We start from the raw sequence: 17,560 nt of genomic DNA, 5'->3' as shown, positions 1-17,560 counted from the left end.
TTGGGAGGCCAAGGAGGGTGGATCACAAGGTCAGGAGATGGAGATCATCCTGGCCAACATGGTGAAACCCCATCTCTACTAAAAATACAAAAACTAGCCAGGTATGGCGGCACATGCCTGTAGTCCTAGCTACTTGGGAGGCTGAGGCAGGGGAACTGCTTGAACCCAGGAGGCAGAGAGGTTGCAGTGGGCTGAGACCGTGCCAGCCTGGGTGACAGAGTAAGACTCTATGTCAAAAAAAAAAAAAAAACGAAAAGAAAAGAAAAAAAAGGTAATCCCTTCCACACTCCAGCAGCCTCAGACAGGCTGGCCAGCCCTTGAGGTTTTTATATCCAAAGGACCACCCACCCCATCCACCCACTGCGGGATCCAGTGTCTAGAGACAAGCAGTGAAGAAACGGTGGATTGTGTTCTGTGCTTGTAAAGCGACAGACACAGTCTACACGGATTAACTCACTCCTCAAAGAGCCCTGTGAAGCAGCTCAAGTCTTATTAACCCATTTGACAGATAAAGCAAATGAGGCCTGAAAAGGTTATGGTATTTGCTGCCCACAGCAGTAAGGGGACGAGTAGCCGTGGGAACTCAGGCTATCAGGCTGGAGAGGCCACCCCGTAACCCCAAACAAAGCCGAGCAGATAGCAAGTGGAACGCAGAGGAAACCAAAAAGCCATCTCTTTGTTTCAAAGCCTTTTGTAGATAATTTCTTCAAAGTTCAGGATTCCAGGATTCTCAACATTTTAAATTTTTTGTCTATGCCTCTCTTGAAACACTTCAGGTAAATAAATTCTCAGATCAGAAAAAAAAAGAGGTTTTGGCAGCTCACGTACTCCCAGTATACTTTTGGCAAACGGGGTCACTGTCATTATCACCAACCTTGTCTGAGGGTCCTGTCCTTAGCTAGGAGGGCTGTGAGATGCGGAAGTGGGCACGGGGGCCCCTGGTGTGGCCTCGGTCTGATTGACCTTGACTTTGATAAGGTGACCCTGAGCACCCTGAAGGCCCAGATTCCCGGCTTGCCACACGTTTCATCCAAACTCCATGCCAAAAGCACACTGAAGCCTTTCATCTTTATTGCCTTGCGTGGGGTTGGAGATGATTTTAGATACCGCCAGGAATCTCTGCTCCACTGTCCCTCCTTTTCTCGGGAAAATTATGCCAATGAAAACAGCACCATCCACTCGTCTATTTTTTGCCTTTGTGTCCAAAGACGAACACAAATCAAGTCAAACTGAAGAGTCTGGCAGAAGTCCTGGGAAGTTCGGACTCTCAGACAATTCTAATTCTATGCAGTTTTCAGATACAGATGCGCCTTTAAAATAGACTCAGATGCTTCCTGACTTACAATGGAGGTAAGTACCGATAAGCCCCCTGCAAGCTGAAACCAGCTTAAGTCAAAATGCACTGAGCACAGCTAACCTACGGAGCACCACAGCTTAGCTGAGACTACCTTAAATGTGCTCAGAACACTTACATTAGCCTGGAGTTGGGCAAAATCATCTAACACAAAGCCTATATCATGATAAAATATTGACTGTCTCGTGTAATCTATTGATTGCCATACTGAAAGTAAAAAGCAGCATGGCTGAATGGGAACCTGAAGTATTGTTTTACTGAATGCATGTCGCTTTTGCACCAGTGTAAAGTCACAATCATAAGTCGGCCATCGAAAGTTGGGGTCCATCTATACATACACGGATATAAAATATCCAGTGCTGACTGACCGTCTACCATTGCCTAGGGCTGCCCCGACAGCTTTGCATTTATGATTTCAGTTACTCCCCACAACAGCACGAAGTAGCCCCATTTTACACATGAGGAAACTGAGGCTTAGAGATAGGAAGAAATTAACCCCAGTGTCGCCCAGCTGGGAGGTGCGGAGCTGGGGTCTGCAGCCAGTCTGCTGGCTCAAGAGCTTCTGTTACATGCTGGTGTGGCAGTGAAAGGGTGGAGGTCATGAGAGAAGGAGCCAGGCAGCGGGAAGATGTGACGAGCTTTTGTCAGGCCCGGCTGCCGGGGCTGCTTCCTGGGGCAGGTCGCCCATGGGAGTGGGAGGCGCTTACAGGGAGAGGGGGACCAGGGCAGGGGCCGGGAATGGGGTGGGGGTGCCACACTCACCTGCTGGCCGGCGCTGCTTGACGCACTGCCCACTGTTGGGGATGCCCTCAGCCATGTCACCTGGGCTCAGGATGTGGCACTCATAGCCCGAGGGACAGAGCAGCGGTTCCGCCCCATCCTCCGTAGTGCTGCACGCCTCTGCTGTGGGAGACACACACACTGGGGTCTAGCAGGCAGACCCCCGGTGCACGTGCAGGGAACACATCCCGCCCAGAGAGGCCGTCTCGCCTCTGTACCCCAGGTTCCAGGCTAGGCCTTGGGTCTCGCTCAGCGGCATGTGATACACACGCACACCCACACACACAAACACAGGCAGTTCAAGGTCACCTGATCCCAAACACTCTCACGAGCACGGTGACATCCATGTAGACATGTTCACCTATCCACCCTGAAACACACACTCACCCCTACAGTTGCACAGGTATACATACATTTACACACACAAGTTGGACACACAAATATATATAGGCATATACATACATTCATCCCCACACACAAATACTGTACACACATATCCACACACACATTCACCCACACATGTACACACTTACAACACAGTCACACACCTTTGCATGCACACACACACATATCCAGCCACAGCCACAAGGACAGCCATACAGTTGCACACATGGCTGCACACTCTAGGGGACACAGTCACACACAGATGGGTGTGGGGTCAGAAGCACAGCCTCACGTGCGCAAGGGCACACGCTCTCAGCTCTGCAGGCCTCCAGGACCCTGACTGGCATGCTGTTCCTTTCAGAAACTGCCCTCTGCCTCCTGATACCTCCCCCACCCCCGAGGGAGACCTCATCATTAGACAGCAGTGAACCCCCTATAATTCTAGAAATTTGAAACTAACCCCAAAAGCCCTCCCCTTCAATTCTCCATCCAGGAGGAGGTCCCAGGCTTGCAAAGAGTCAAAGCCCTTATTCTGTACTGGGCTTTGATTCTGGCTAAGCCCCCAGACATCAGCCCTTCCGTGCTGGGGTGGGGAGGATCAAGGAGGGCTGTGTGTTTGGCTGAAGGGCCCGCCATGACGGACAGCCAGCCTGGTGCTGCCAGCTTTCTGGAAGTGGCTGAGAAGCAGGGATTGAGGCTTGAAAGTAGGGTCTGGGCTTTACCCGGCAGGTACCTTGCAACACCTCCTCAGGGCCATCCAGGAGCCAGCCATTGCCACCAAGCCATCGAGGTTTCGGCTGCACCAGCCAGTCTAGGACTAACACAACACAGGGTCAAATCAAGGCCTTCCTCAGGTACCTGAGAAATGCCCAGGCTTGGGGGATGGAAGTGCCCCCTTTAGATCACGGCACAGAGGCTCCCTGTGGGAGAAATAACTACGGTTCATGGCACACCGTCAACCCCTTGCTTTTAGTGATAGAACCTTTCACTGTGGGCTGGGCACAGGGCCACCAAGCTGGGGACTAGCCTTCCCTGCCTCCCTTGCAGCTACATGCGGCCATATGGCAGGTTCTGGCTACAAGGATGTCGGCAGCAGCGAGCATGCAACTTCCCCTCTTGCCCTCCCTGCTCTCTGCTCCCCTCCCTCCCTCATTGCATTTCCTGCAGGCTGGGAGCCATTCTGACCACGTGGACAAGGACATCAGTCAGACTGCAGAGTGGCAAGAAGGAAGGAAGCCAGGTCGCTGGATGGCTTTGTGAGCAGAGCTACCTGCCTGCCACAGCGTCCGTCACCTCTGCACTAATCCCTGAGAGAGAAGCAAACGCCTCGCAGCTTGGGGCCCTGTGTTTATGGGTCTTTCTATGCAGCTGCAGAGCCTGCTCTCTAACTCACGCTGCTTTTCTAACTGTTAGGTTCAGGGCAGGTTTGTTGCCCGGATAAATTTCCTGTCACTGAAGTTTGGGGTATGGGTGATCCCATCACCCAGGTAGAGCCAATACATTTTTGGCAGAAAGAGGCGCCCACACAGTTTACAGGAAGGCCTTCCAAACGCAGGAGTTGAAAACTCAAACGCTTCTAGGGGACAGGTAGATGACATTAAACGGGAAAGCAGACCAGGCAGGGTGACCGCAAAGCAGAGAGTGCCTCCTGCCTGGATGACTCAGCTGCCGTTAGCCCTGACCAGCCGTTTCCAAAGCTCCCAGACTGATTTTGTTTCTTACTGTCAGTTCTTATTCTATTCTATTTATTTATTTACTTATTTATTTATTTTGAGACAGAGTCTCGCTCTGTCACCCAGGATGGAGTGCAATGGTGTGATCTCGGCTCACTACGACCTCGGCATTCCGGATTCAAGTGATTCTCCTGCCTCAGCCTCCCGAGTAGCTGGGATTACAAGCGTGTGCCACCATGACTCACTGATTTTTGTAATTTTTGTAAAGGTGGGGTTTCCCCATGTGGCCCAGGCTGGTCTTGAACTCCTGACCTCAAGAGATCTGCACGCCCTTGACCTCCCAAAGTGCTGAGATTACAGGAGTGAGCCACTGTGCCTGGACTATAAGTCTGTATTTTTAAAAACAGAATTCTTCTGTTTTTAAAGTATCAACAAGTAATTTTAAAACTTTTTAAATGAATGATTATGATTATTATTACTAATATTTTTTTTTTGTAGAGATGGGGGTGGGGGCCTGCCTATGTTCCCCAGGCTGGTCCCAAACTCCTGGCCTCACACAATCCTCCCGTTTTGGCCTCCCAAAGTGCTGGGATTACAGGTGTAAGCCACCGTGCCTGGGCAGAAAACTTGAAGTCTGTTATAAAAACAGTTCTGGAATCACATTTGCTTGTGACCTTTGCATTCATTTGACTCCAAAATAAGACAAAAATAAAAACTACTAATATTTATCTTTATAAAGAGAATAGAAAAATAATCATCTAGCGTCTTTTAAAGTACATTGATGGGTACAGGTAAAAATGCTGGCTAGCTTTTTCTGTAAAGGACAACTCGCTGATTATAAGGACAGTGGAAGCCGCAACCGCGGAGGAAGGAGCCAGCAGTCAGTAACCTCCGAGAGAGAAGGACGCAATGGCTCAGCAGCCTCTGTGTCCAACCTTGCGGTTCCTCCCCCTTCCCCTCACATCCGGCCATGTGTTAGGAAACATTTCAGGTAGGAAACGTAGTCACATGTGCTGTTCATATTCTCTTTTGCGTTGATCAAAGGCTTCCGAGCAGCAGAGAACTAAACCAATGTTTGGAATCCTGAAACTTGGTCCGGACTTCCTGTCGCTCTAGTTGAAGACCCTTACATGCCTGGTCTCAGCTCTTCATGACCTCACTGGAACTACCTGGGATCACCTCCCAAATAAATGACCCGTGCCCAAGTCCTAGGCGCTGGGTCTTCTTTGGAGGGACCCAGATCCAGAGGGCAATGAAGCAGTAATGCGCCTGGAACAGGGCCTGACGTGTTCCCCGTCCTCTTACGTTAGACCAGTGGTTCTCAAAACAGAGCGATTTTGTTCCCCAGAGAGCATTTAGGAAGGTTTAGAGACATTTTTGGTTGGTACAACTCGGGGTAGGGTTGCTCCTGCCATCTAGCGGACAGGGGCCAGGGAGGCTGCTGAGCACCCTACGGTACACGGGACAGTGCCCCTCCCCTGGCCAGCAGGGAGAATCACCCAACCCCAAATGTCAATATGCCAAGATCGTGAAGTCTGGTGTTAGATATCATGGCTGTTGTTCTTACTAGTGATATGATTGCTCTTCCTGCTGGCCAGTGAATGAATGAATGATTCAGCATTTGCTGAGCACCTCTTATGTGCCCAGAGACCATTTTAGACGCTGGGGTTACAGCAGTGCAGGCTTAACAGACAAAACTCTGTGCCCTGTGGGGCTGACCTTCAAGTGGGTAGAGAACAGTCAATGAACAAACAAGAAAAACACAGTCTTCCAGATTATGCCATGGAGAAAAATTACACAGGGGTGGAGGGTAAAGCGTGGCCAAGGAAGGACTGTCATTTAGAGAGGGAAATTTTTCCTGCGGAGCGCCCTCTGGAAAAAGGGCTGAAGGGGCGAGGAAGTGAGCCATGTGGGTGTCTGGGGGAGGATATTCCTGGGAACGAAGGACCCCACATGTGGGCACAGGCGCTAGAGCAGGAGCCCCACATCCCCACACTCATGGCACAAGGCAATGAACACTTCTCTACAGTCAGACCACTGGATGGTAAACTGCCGCTCTGCCTGCTGTGTGACCTTGGGAAAATGATTCAGCTTCTCTGGGCTTCACCTGTGTCATAGGGCTAATAACAGTCATCAAGCTGTGTGAGCATGAAATGAGATGAGGTATGGAAAGGCTATTAGGAATGCCATGTACAGTTGTATCATCTGTGCACTGCTCAAAAGCACCTGGTCTAGGCAGCAAGCAGGGCTAGAATCCCTATGCCAGGTCACATTCCCGAGGAAAGGGGACCTTTTTTGATGTGCCTTTATGTGCTTGTCCACTGTGAGGGGTAACATTCAGTTTTTCTTATGAAGGCTGAGTAGGAGGCTGCCTGGCCTGGAGCAGCGGCCAGGTCCTCCCAGAGCCAGTACTGAAACAGTCCCTGTCTGTTTTTATGAGCAGTATCAGACCGTAATTATGAGCATGATTAAGTGTGCTGAGTCCCTTGTCATCGCTGTGACCTCACCCCAAAGAAAACAAAGTGTGGTCATTCTTGTCATCTCTGACTTTCCTCTTGGCCTTGGGAGAAGGGGCTGGTCCACCTTCTCAGAGCCACCCTCGCTAATTAAGACTCATGGGAACCCAGGCCTCCCTCAGAAGGTACAGTCCAAACAGCTGTTATCACCCTGAGCAGAGCTTAGGGTGGAGAAAACTTCCTTGCCCCAAAGCCTACCCACTTAGGGGGCACATTTGCCCCATCCAGGAAATAACTACCTGTCCACCCCACCCCCAACTTACTGTCTCCCATGGGGTCGCCTCCTTCCCTGCCCAAACCTTCTCTCTGAAAGGGATCTGAAACTCTGTCCTGCCAAGGAAGAATCCCTGAACAATGCTTCTCCCCAAGACGTTGGCGTCCTGATCCAACACTCATCTCATGATCTGCTCCCAGCCCCATGTGGTGCTGAGCACCTCCGACCGGCAGGCTCACTACAACCTCCACCTCCTGGGTTCAAGTGATTCTCCAGCCTCCGTCTCCCTAGTAGCTGGGATTACAGGCTCCTGCCACCATGCCCGGCTAATTTTTGAATTTTTAGTAGAGACAGGGTTTCACCATGTTGCCCAGGCTGGTCTCGAACTCCTGACCTCAGGTGATCCACCCCATTGCACAGGAGAGGAGACTCAAGAAAGTGACAGCTGGCCGGTGGATTTGAAGCCATGCACCCGCTCCTCTCCGCGGCACACCCCATGTGGATTGCTAAGCACCCGGTCTCCACCTCAACTACCCCAGGGCCAGGCATGAGAAGTGCAGCGGGCCGGTGGGGTGAGTAGGAAGCTGGAGGAACCCTCATTCACGGGCACCTGAGGTTCCAGCTGGTGGCAGCCCGGAGAACGAAGTCCAACATTTCAAAGAAAAGCCTCAAATCTGGATCTTTTAAATGAGAAATCCCACTGCATTCCCATTCTCCTATCAGGGGAGCAATTTCCCGGGAATGGGTGTCTGCCGGACTGTAGCTCCCCGGAGGCAGCTGGGGTCCCTGCCCCCACCCCATTTTCTTTTCTTTTCTTAATTTTTCTCCAATGGCTAAATTTTCTTCGTGTTTTTTTTTTTTTTAACTTACATTTTAGGTTCAGGAGTACATATGCAGGTTAATGTACGTAAATTGTGCATCACTGGGCTTTGGACCCCACCCCATTTACATAGGAGGTGACATTTTCTCTGGAAGGGCGTCTCCCACAACGCAGGTCCCCGGGGGCAGTGGGACACACAGCAGGTGCACAGCAGCGCTATGTCTGCTCCAGGAGGGCCCCTCCCAGCTCACAGGTGCGCAGTCCAGGCGCCAGAGTCCCGCCCAGGTGGCCCAGCTTTAAGCCCAGCTCCTTTTTCACCCCTCCCCCGAGTCCGGCTCTCCCCTACCCGAGACAGTTCTGTTTACCGGTCGGTTCCCCCCCGCAACCCCCTCCCTCGGGCCCAGGACCGACCTGGCGGGGGCGGCACGGCTTCCAGGCAGGCGTAGGCGCATCCGTTGTAGCAGCAGCGCCGGTGCCGCGGACACTCGGAGTCCGCCTGGCAGCGCGCGGCCTGGCAAGCGCCGGGGGGCAGCGTCCGTGGGGGCGGCGGGCAACGGTCCGCTCGGGGCTGCCGGGGGCCGCCGGGCGCGCCCGCTTCCTCGGCCTGCGGGGAGAGAGCGGCGTCAGCGGCTCTGGGGCCCGCGTTCGAGTCCTGGCGCCGCCCGGAGCTGTGCACCCGGGACAGTATGCGGGGCCTCTATGAGGCTGCGTTTCCTCGCGTGAGAAACAGCGAGCAGGCACAGTCAGCCTCGGAGCGCGGCCCAGAGGGTCAGAAGATACCGTGTTTCTCTTTATAACAGCGCATGAAGTAAGTGAAAGCCCAGAGAAAAGAATAAGCCAATCTTGGTATGTGTGCTGGAAAACATTTACTTAAGCATCTACCCTGGGTGAGAGAGAGATTATATATAATCCATAATATATCTGGTACCTATGTGTATATACATGCACACAGATATGTATGTGTGTACATATGTATATGTACATATGTGTGGATTGCTTATAATACATGTTTATATAGAGCTTTGAGAATTTACAAATTATACACAGAATGATTAAATCCATGCAACAACTTCAATACATCCCACAAACAAAATAATAAAGGGGGAAAAAAACCAGATCAAAGAGAACACTACAGTGGGATTCCACTTGTTCAAAACAGGCCAGGCTGACGTCTGGTGTGAGAAGTCAGGAACTTGATGGGCAGTGACTGGCTGGGAACACGGGGACTCTGGGGGCTGGCCCTGTTCCGTTTCTTGGTCTGGGCGCTGGTTACATGGTGTGTTTACTTTGTGGGAATTCATGGAGCTGAACACTTAGGATTTATGTACTTTGAAGTATTACGTTTTGATAAAAAGTTTAAAAACAAGATATAGGGGCCAGGCGCTGTGGCACACACACCCATAATCCCAGCACTTTCAGAAGTCGAGGTGGGTGAATCCCTTGAGCTCAGAAGTTTGAGACCAGCCTGGCCAACATAGTGAAACCCCTTCTCTACTACAAAAGAAAAAAAAATACAAAAATTAGTAAGGCATGGTCATGTGCTCCTGTAGTCCCCTCTATTTGGGAGGCTGAGGCGGGAGGATGGCTTGATCCTGGGAGGTGGAGGCTGCAGTGAGCTATGATCGAGCCATGACACTCCAGGCTGGGCAACAGAATGAGACCCTGTCTCAAAAAAAAAATTATATATATATGGTACTCTAACATATAGGAATATGGATGAGTGACCAATGAGATCAATATTTTAGAGGTGAGACAGAAAATTTAAGCCACCAGGCAAACTGCCCTGGGTCCCCTGACACCAGACCCCATCCACGCCAGTAACACTGTTCTGCTTCTATGAAAATGGGACGTGTTGTGAGCAGGTTGTGTGCATTCATGCACACACACACAAAGTTAGAGAAAAGACAGATTAATTGGGAAAAAACCACCCTGGCTTGCGCTACCTCCTGGCCTTTCCCTAAACTATTCCTTTCATCTAAAACCTACTTATGTCCCCCCGTGTCCTCCCCCAACATATTCAAAATCTAGCCCCCTTGTGCTGGCCAAGTACAAAGGGTGTATCTGCAGACTGGAATAGTATACAGCCATGAAAAGCTGCCCCAAGGTGTTGGCAGAAAATGAAATAAGACTCAGTGTGCCGCATATGAAGGATTGCCACGATGTGGTGGCTCAGGAACAAAGCCACAGTGCGGAACAGCGTGTCGGCTCTGCCCCATCTGTTTTTAAAAATGCACGCAGGTGTTATATGTATATGTTTGCATAGGCTTTTTTGGAACGTTTTTTGGAAGGATACACAAGGTAACACAAAAAACCATTATGAAAGTTGCCTTTGGAGAGAAGAGGTGGAAAAGCTGAGAGAGCTTTCTTCCTATTGTATATTCTTCTGACTGGTTCTATATATATATATATATATATATATATATATATTTTTTTTTTTTTTTTTACCACATACATGTTACTTTTTCAATTTAAAGACAGTCTCCGTGCAGAGCAAGGGCACATCGTCCAAGCTCCGGCTTAATCTAGACTTGACTCCCAGAACCGCACAAAGCTACGGAAGCTGCTTTGAGGACTGTGGGCGCCGTCACCTCCAGGCCTTTGCCCAGGCTTTGCCCTCTGCCGAATGCCTGCTCCTTCAGGTCTGCCGGATAGACCATTCCCCAACACTCAATCAGCATTCTCAGCTGGGATGTGCTTCCTTAATGCCAGCCCTCCCAGGCCAGGGTAGGCGTCACCCCCCACCCCCGACTTCTATGTCCCCCACCATCACCCTTGCTCGGGTGTCTGAATGGAAATCCACCATCAAATGTAACCTGAGAGCGACACCCTCAAGGGAGGCCCTCAAGTCTCCTGTGTCTCCTCATGCACATACGGTCGGCTGAATAAAGGTCCCCAAAGACACCAGGCCCTACTCCCTGGAATCCTAAATCCAAAAAGAAAAAGGATCTTTGCAGATGTGATTAAGGATCTTTACATGGGGAGACAATCCTGCATTATCCAGGTGGGTCCTAAATCCAGTCACAAGTGTCTGAGAAGAGGAGAGCAGAGGGAGATCACACACACACACGTGCGCGTACACACAAACACACAAGCGCACGAACACACAGGCACACACGCACACACACACGCACACACGAACACACGAGCGCACGCACACACACGCACACACACACGCACACAAGAAAGTCATGTGAAGATGGAGGCAGAGATGGCGTCTACAGACCAAGGAATGACCGTGAGCGCCAGCAGCCACCGGAAGAGGGATTGGCAAGGAAGGAACCTTCTGGAGCAGGGGGTGAGGCTCTGCTGACCCCTTGATCGCAGTCCAGCGAAACTGATGCTGAACTTCTGGCCCCAGAACTGTGAGATAATTCATTTCTGTCGGTTTAACCACCCTTCCCACCCCAGTTTGTGGTCATTTGTTACGGCGGCCCCTGGAAACTTGGTATCTGTCACTCTGCCAGGCACATTCTGTAAAGGAATGCCACCCCACGCCCAAGTCCCCACAGTGGCCTCCTCCCTGGCCTCACTGCCTCCAAATCCATCCATTCTCCAAACTGCAGCCCCAAGAGGCTTTATGAAAGGCAGCTGTGGATTCAGTCGCCTCTGTTCTCCAAGCCCCCAGGGGCTTCCCAGCACCCTTGGGACCAAGTCCCAGTTCCCGACTCAACCTCCAAGGCCTGTGCCAACCGGGTACAGGTTACTGTTTCAATTTAATAATTTAGATATAGGATACATTGGCCTCATCTCATCACCCCGACTCTCCTTGTCCTTATATGCCAGCAAACTGCCCGCCTCCTCCCCACACCCTCCAAGCACATTCCTCTCTTCAAACCATTTCCTCCAACTGCAGTCGTCTCATCCAGCAGAGCAGAGGGGCAACCAGAGTGGACTCTGCAGCTCATGGGCTGGGTTCAAATCCCGGCTCTGGGGGCTTAAATCCTCTCTGCCACTCACTTGCTGTGTGACCTTGGGCAAGAGTCAGTTTCTCCTATAGAACCTCCCTCCTGGGGTATCCTGTGTCTACACCCAGGATGGTCCCTACACCCAGGATGGAGCCTACACCCAGGATGGAGCCTATACCCAGGATGGCGCCTACACCCAGGATGGCGCCTACACCCAGGATGGAGCCTACACCCAGGATGGCGCCTATACCCAGGATGGAGCCTACACCCAGGATGGAGCCTACACCCAGGATGGAGTCTACACCCAGATGGCGTCTACACCCAGAGCAGTACCTACACCCAGGATGGCGCCTATACCCAGGATGGAGCCTACACCCAGGATGGCGCCTATACCCAGGATGGAGCCTACACCCAGATGGCGTCTACACCCAGAGCAGTACCTACACCCAGGATGGTGTCTAGCACAGTGCCACAATCATCATTTGCACATGCTATTCCTCTGCGTGGAAGGCTTCCCACCCTCTTCTGTTGGCCAAATCATCCTTCAGTCCTCAGCTTAAATGACCTCCCTAGGGCAGCTTTCCCAGACTAGTCGGGATGTGTCTACTACAGTTCTTCATTTTTAAGCCCTCACCAGCCCACAGTGAGGGCAGAGGCTGTGTCTGTCTCTGCCTGGCTGGGGGCATGCACTGTCCTTCCTGCATCCCTAGGTAGGTAGCTGCAAACTGCACGTGCTGCCGCCAGTGCCCTGCAGGGGGCACCAGGTCTCCGGGAACAGGTCCTGTTTGGGTGCCCTTGGGAACCGGCGGCATCACCAAGGCAGACATGTTCAGCCGCTCCCCGGGAGCCTCAGGGCCTGCGACTGAGGGCAAGAGGGGCAGAGAGCAGGAATGGTTGGTCAAGCAGGTGGGGGGGTGTGGCAGGAAAGCCTGGAGAGGGGGCTTCTGGTCCCCATCCCCATCCCTGCTTCATCCAGAGAACCCCTCTTTTCTCTCTTGTAGACATTGGCAGCTAAATTCACGAAAAGTGAAAATGAGCACTAAGCTGGCATTTGATGGATATGGAGATGAGGGCTTAAGGAGGTGAGTCGTTTTCCCCAAAGACAGAGGGAGACCAGAGCATGGATCAGTCCTTTTACCACCCGCTTCTCCGCCCAATCTCCCTCACCGGTGTAACCATCACCAGTAACTTCCCAGCTGCAGCAGCTGTATAATCCCACGCCATTAGCTCTTAGTTCACTTGCTGCAGAATTAACTAAATTGGACCCATGTTGGGGTCCGCCATTTTTAATCCTAATCTAACATGACAGCTGCCCCAGCCTCTCTGGAGAGTGTTGAGAATGCACTGTGCGTCGTTGGAGAGGGTGGCTTATTTTTCTGCCCAGCTTGCTTTTCCATCAAGCCTCATTTATGAAATTTAATGGAACCGGGTGATCAGAAGCAAAATGCTTTTCACCCACCTCAAACGCCTCCCAGTCCCCTGACTTCCTTAACGGCCGCCCCAGACGGGAGGGTGTGCAGAGAGATCAGTGTGAGATGTGCCCCTGTCTCAGAGGAAAAGTCAAATGTCATTGCTCAGAATATGGAGAGAGCAGAGAGACAAGCGCCTGAGAAGTCACATCTCCCGAGTTCCTTCCGAAACAACAGATGGTCGTGGGTGATAAAGCCCTGATTTCACCGAGAGGCCCAGATTAAAGGATTACGTGTTTTGAAAAATATTTTATGTCACGCAAGGTGACGCTCACAGAGGGTTCTAAGCAAAGGGTGTTTTCTGGAGTTCTGAGAGAGAACTTTTGCTCAGAGAAATAAGCAGCTTACGCTCCAACTTATTCCTGTCCACCATGCATTAAAAGAGTCAACAGCCAAAGTTCTTGGCCTAAAGGTTGGGCTGGAATCGGCTTCCCTGACCCCCTCCCCTTCTCTGACCTCTCCTCCAGCACTCCCCTCCTCGTTGATTCTCTCTCTCCAGCCTCCCAGTCCCACCTGTGGGCTTTGCACTGGCTCTTTCTCCACACACACGCCATATCTGCCTGGCTGTCACCTCCTCTGGGTCTGCTCACACAGCCCTCCCTTCCTCTCTCTCTGCTTTGTGGAGCTTCACACCTGTCATCACCCTTGGGTGGACTGTGTATTTATGAACTCATTGGTTTGTGGACTGTGTATTTATGAACTCACTGCTTTTTGGACTGTGTATTTATGAACTCATTGGTTGGCACCTCTAGATTGCTGTTTTCCTCCCTCCTAGGGACAGGAACTTGGATTTGTTCTCACCTGTGTCCCTGGATCCTAGAACAGCACCTGGCACATAGCAGGGACTCAGTAAATATTCTTTGGGTGGAATAAAAGCTGTGATGAAGATGAGGAAGATGAGGATGATGGTGGTCAACACACCCTGGCGGTTTCCTGGATACCCTTCTAAGTGCTTAACGCACATTCACTGGCTGTTCTGCATGTGAGCCTTGTGTGGTGGGTTCTCCAGAGCGGGGATCCTGCATGGTGTGGGGGCAGCCCTTCCTGTTTGTATAGGGCTGTGCTGTGATCTCTCAACAGAGATCATACCTGCGTGTGCTCGGCTCAGCACTGGCAATGCAACCTCCGCCTCCCAGGCTCAATCCGTTCTCCTGCTTCAGCCTCCCAAGTAGCTGGGACTACAGGTGCCCACCACCACGCCTCCTAATTTTTTGTATTTTCAGTAGAGATGGGGTTTTGCCTTGTTGCCCAGGCTGGTCTTGAACTCCTGAGCTCAGGTGATCTGCCCACCTCAGCCTCCCAAAGTGCTAGGATTACAGGTGTGGGCCACGACGCCTGGCTCCTTTTATTGTTATTTGAAATCAATGGACGCAGAAGCCTCTTGTCCCATAGTAACTTCATTCTTCCTTCATTTCCCCTACATCCTCCCTTGATTCACTCACTGATGATGTATTGAACGCCCCCCATCTCCACGGCGTTAGGTTAGATGCTCAGCGGATGCACAAGAAGCCTAAGGAGCTCCGGTCCAGCTGAGGCTCCAGATACACAATGAGAAACCCACAAGCAGCAGTGAAATGTGAGATTTGATAACCGTCATTTCTGGATAAGGCCAGCGCAAACAACTCACGGAGTTCCCGAGAGGAGGAGACACGCAGAAACAGTCACCCAGCATGTGCAAGAGCTCTGCCCTCGGAGGATCACCTAAAGTCGCCTCCAGCCCCCCCCGGTAGGCACCACTGCTGTCCCCATTGCACAGGTCAGGAAATGGAGTCACCATACAGAGACAGCAGGCTTAGAGCCTGGGCTGTCTGATTCACGCTCACAGCAAGGGAGGCAGCATTTAGAAAGCTCTTACTGTGTGCCCGTGCTGTGCTAGGTCCTCACATACTGAACCTTCAGTATCACCCTCTGGGGATGCTGCTATTATAAACCCACTTTACTGATGAGGAAACCGAGGTGCAAAAAAACTAAAAGCATTTACCCAAGAGCAAGCAGCTGTTAAGTGTCAGAGGCAGGATTCAAACTGGGTCTGTCCTACTCCTCCAGAAGTGTTCCAAACCCAAGAGCCTGGAACTGGGAGTTGCTTCCCAATGATGCCCTCAAATTTCTCCCCAGTCCAGGGGCTCCCTCCCCCTCCCAAAGTGCTCACTCTGCCCTCCTGTGGCCCAGCCCCAGATCAGGGCGTAGTCATAATGGGGGCCCCCAGGTACACATTTGTTCCGGCCCCCTCTGCAGCCCCAGCCAGCCCTTCCCTCCCAGCTTATGTTGCCTGTCAGATAAACAAAATTATGGCACGTGAACTCCCTCTGAGAAAGGAGGACACTCACCCCAGATGCCAACACCTTTGTGAAAACAACCCAGGATTTCCAGCTTTTATTTTCATTCCTGCTCAGGGATTGTATAGTAAGTCTATTTCAAAGTAGCCACTTCGCACACATTCATGATACAACTCAGACAAGAACTCTCTGGTTCTGCATGCCTTACCTGAATAAAAATGATTCCTGGCCAGGCGTGGTGGCTCACACCTCTAATCCCAGCACCTTGGGAGGCCAAGGTGGGTGGATCACCTGAGGTCAGGAGTTCAAGACCAGCCTGGTCAATATGGTAAAACCCCATCTCTACCAGAAATACAAAAGTTAGCCACGTATGATGGTGGGTGCCTGTAAACACAGCTACTTGGGAGGCAGAGGCAGGAGAATCACTTGAACCCAGGAGGCGGAGGTTGCAGTGAGCTGAGATCATGCCATTGTTCTCCAGCCCAGGTGACAAGAGTGAAACTCTATCTTAAAAAAAAAAAAAAGATTCCTTTAAGGTTTTCAACCTGGTGGCTATTTTGTTCCTATAGATGAACAAAAATAGCTTTGCAAAGCCCTTCTGCCGCTGATGTCCCTAGGAAGCGGGTGGGGAAATGCCCGTTCTGGGCTCCGGCAGTGGGAAGCCCAGTTCAGCAAGTCCAAGTCCAGACTCAGGTAAAGCACACCAGCTGGATGTGCAGCCAAGGAGGCTGGATGAACAGGTGACGGCATAGAGAACGCCATGCAGGCCTTAGAAAGGAAGATGCCGATCCACCGCGTTACAGACCTTCACTTCACGTTAGTAAGTGCAAAGGCAACACATAAAACAGTGTGAATAAGCCAGACACCCAATACCACATACTGGAGGAGTCCATTTCTACGAAACGCCTACAATGGGCAGATCCATACAAACAGAAAGCAGATGGTTGGTTGCCAGAGGTTGGGGGAAGAGGGAAGGAGGGCAGATGGCCAGTGGGTGCAGGGTTTCCCGTAGGGTCGATGAGAACGTTCCAAAACTAAATAGATAGGACAGTTGTACGATTCATGAATATGCTAATCACCACTGAATTTTACATTTGAAAGGGTAAATTGTCTGTCATGTGAATTTCATTTCAATAAAAGACCGTTTAATCAGTATGAATAAAATACCACTAAGAAAAAACGTATGTGTTATGTATAACTGCTTCATGAAAAAATCTATAGACAGCTGCCCCAACATGTCAACAGAGTTTACATGTTGGAGGACGAATTCAGATCATTTTTACTTGTTTGTAACTCTCTGTGTTGTCTGAGTTTTTTTTACAGTAAACATCACTAGTTTAATAATCAGTAAAAGAATTTATGTAAACCGTTTCCATTTAGGGAAAAAGAATCTAGTCTCCAGAGCTGCCCTCAGTCTACCCACATCCCTCCCTCAGAGCTCGCCACCCCCTTCCTTCCACATACAGGAGCTTTTACCCTTCTTTGGAAAGTTCCAGCAGCTTAGCGGCCAGACCAATAAAAATGCACCCCAGCACTGGTTTGCGTGGTGGAGGAAGAAAGCCAATTTTCCCCTAAGCATTACTCGCTCTTCCTCTGGAATTTGGACGTCAAACATCTAAAAATATGTCTCTCCCTGGAACAGAGGGTTTAGAGTTCAGCGTGTGTAGATGAATGCCATTTCCTGGTGCCCGGAGCCCTCAGCATTGGACCCTGGGGACAGAATTTGGTGCAAGGTTAATGGGACTTCCTCAGGGGGAGACAAAAAAAAAAAAAAAAGAAATTCACAAGACTGCAAACTCAACCAACTCTTCCCATCAATGTCATTGTCAATCAGTGCACCTGAGAGTCCTCTAGAACTTTCCATCCCTTCTAGTCTGTTCCAGAAGGTTTTAACATAATTTATTCTTTCGTTCGATAGTAAATTCGCAATTCTCAGGCCCACTGGGTTTCAGGCACTGGGCTGGATATGGGGAGTTCCGAGTTGAGGCAGAAGACATTGGCCCTGCCTTCGTGTGGCTCAGTTTCAGGCAAGTCACAGACACTACACAAAACATCACACAGACAAGGCGAACGAATTGCTTTTTGTGGCCATCTGCAGAAGTAGTTAGTGAGAAGTCTAAACAAATCATGGCAATGGTAACAATAGAGCTCAATGCTAAGAAGGAAGAG

The 17,560-nt window shown here is 50.8% G+C and overlaps 1 protein-coding gene across 1 annotated transcript in view; it reads right to left on the bottom strand.

The window, feature by feature from the left end:
• WFDC1 (WAP four-disulfide core domain 1) overlaps positions 1-17,560 on the bottom strand; it is a 34,265-nt gene that overhangs the window by 9,017 nt on the left and 7,688 nt on the right. Inside the window, exons 2-4 of the mRNA XM_012466128.2 lie at positions 8,153-8,345; positions 3,252-3,335; positions 2,117-2,257 (exon numbers count right to left, since the gene is read on the bottom strand). Coding sequence (XP_012321551.1) covers positions 2,117-2,257; positions 3,252-3,335; positions 8,153-8,345 — 418 coding nt within the window. The remainder of the gene's footprint in view (positions 1-2,116; positions 2,258-3,251; positions 3,336-8,152; positions 8,346-17,560) is intronic.

Source organism: Aotus nancymaae, unplaced genomic scaffold (assembly GCF_030222135.1).
Source record: "Aotus nancymaae isolate 86718 unplaced genomic scaffold, 86718_ANA_hifiasm-v0.15.2.pri h1tg000030l, whole genome shotgun sequence".
Taxonomy (NCBI): Eukaryota; Metazoa; Chordata; class Mammalia; order Primates; family Aotidae; genus Aotus; species Aotus nancymaae.
This window is presented reverse-complemented; position numbering and strand designations above follow the sequence as displayed.